General features: G+C 27.5%; 1 protein-coding gene across 1 annotated transcript in view; it reads right to left on the reverse strand.

The window, feature by feature from the left end:
- LOC102587675 (protein FAM98B-like) overlaps positions 1-566 on the reverse strand; it is a 3,780-nt gene extending 3,214 nt beyond the window's left edge. The window contains exon 1 of the mRNA XM_015303439.1: positions 441-566. Coding sequence (XP_015158925.1) covers positions 441-566 — 126 coding nt within the window. The remainder of the gene's footprint in view (positions 1-440) is intronic.
- Between the last annotated feature and the right edge of the window lie 1,021 nt (positions 567-1,587).

Here is a 1,587-nt window from a genome sequence, read left to right on the forward strand (position 1 = left end):
CCACCCCACCCCCCACAAAAAAAAATGTCAATATCCCTTATTTAGTCTGCAAACGCACTATCCTCCCAAGACCCCTGTGTAATTACAGTGAGTATGTTGTTGTTGGAAGCAATAAACTTCTTTTTTCACTCTTTAACTAAATTATTGTTCATAGTCATACAAATCTTTATGACTTGATTAATTAGGTGACCATATGTTTCAAAAGGTTTTATTTCTTTCTTAAATTTTGTGTCGGGTCAAATACTTATCACATAAATTGAGACAGCATGAGTATCAAGCATATAGCACAATCGTGGCAAGGGCACTATACTAGCAAGCAACAAAATTTATTGTAGAAATTTTTGCGAATAATTATTAAACATGCAAACTAGAAATCATGTGGTGCAAAACATTTACAAAAATAAGCAAATTAGTAGAATGAAAAAAGATAAATGAGGGACCTGAAGAAGAAGATTAGTAGCATAAGTAATGTAATTCCTTAATCTTCCTTGTGTTGTTATTCTAATCTCATTCTCCTTAATAGGATTATCAATTCTTGGCTTCTGCACTTTCTCATACCTATCCATAACTTTTTTTAAAAACACAGTTTTCCTTCTATCAATTCCCAAGTATTGAAAAAAATTAAGCACTTGTAAAAAATCAAATCTTACAGTAATGTTAGTTCTTTTGATAGTGTTTCTTTTTTACTTTTTTTTCTTTTCTTTTGGTCAAAACAGTATTCAGAAAAATACGGTTAATTTGTGGCTAATATAACCGGCTTAATTTTCTGATCTCAGTTTATGACTCTGATTCATGAAATAACCACGTGTTTAAGATTCTTAATTGTAACCCTAAAAGGATGAAGCTACAAATTTTATTTATTTTAATTTTTTTAAATGTTTATTTTTAATAGTTGAGATGTGTTGATTAATTATTTTTTTTTAAGAAATAAATGTTTTTGAGTTGCAGTAGAAATTATTTTTCAGAAGTTAATTTATTTTTTTTGTGTCAAGGCAAAATTAGATTAAAAAATATCTTCGTGTTAAGTCAAAATCCACATTAATTACTAAAAATTATATGTTAAATTACTTGTCAATTTATAAAATCAAAATAAAATAATTTTTATTATATTTTCTCCTTAAAATTAATTCTCTTTGAAGGTATTGTAAAGTTCCACAAACCTTGATATAAATGGATGAGGCATATAAATAGGGTGTATTAAAAAAATTATAGGATGATTGTGGAGAGAGATTAATATAGTGAAAAATATAATAGTATTAACTAAGATCATAGAATAAATATTAATGATAATAACTTAATAAAATTACTCTTTAGACAAAAATTTCTCAAGGTATGTCTAAGAAAATGTGATAAACTATATGGATCAGAAAAGTAATACGCAATTGCGAAAAAGGAAAGTGAGGAACAGTTTCTTTTAGGGAAAATTGTATATAATAGCAAACTATTAATTCAAATTAAATGCTATAAATATAGTTTGATTTAATTGTACCTCATAACAAATTGTTGCTATTTCACCTCTCTCCTGGTGAATCTCACTCGCCACTCTCGTTCTCTCTCTCGCCTCTCTCGTTTTTTATACAAACGCAA

This window comes from Solanum tuberosum, unplaced genomic scaffold (genome assembly GCF_000226075.1).
Source record: "Solanum tuberosum cultivar DM 1-3 516 R44 unplaced genomic scaffold, SolTub_3.0 scf00434, whole genome shotgun sequence".
NCBI lineage: Eukaryota > Viridiplantae > Streptophyta > Magnoliopsida > Solanales > Solanaceae > Solanum > Solanum tuberosum.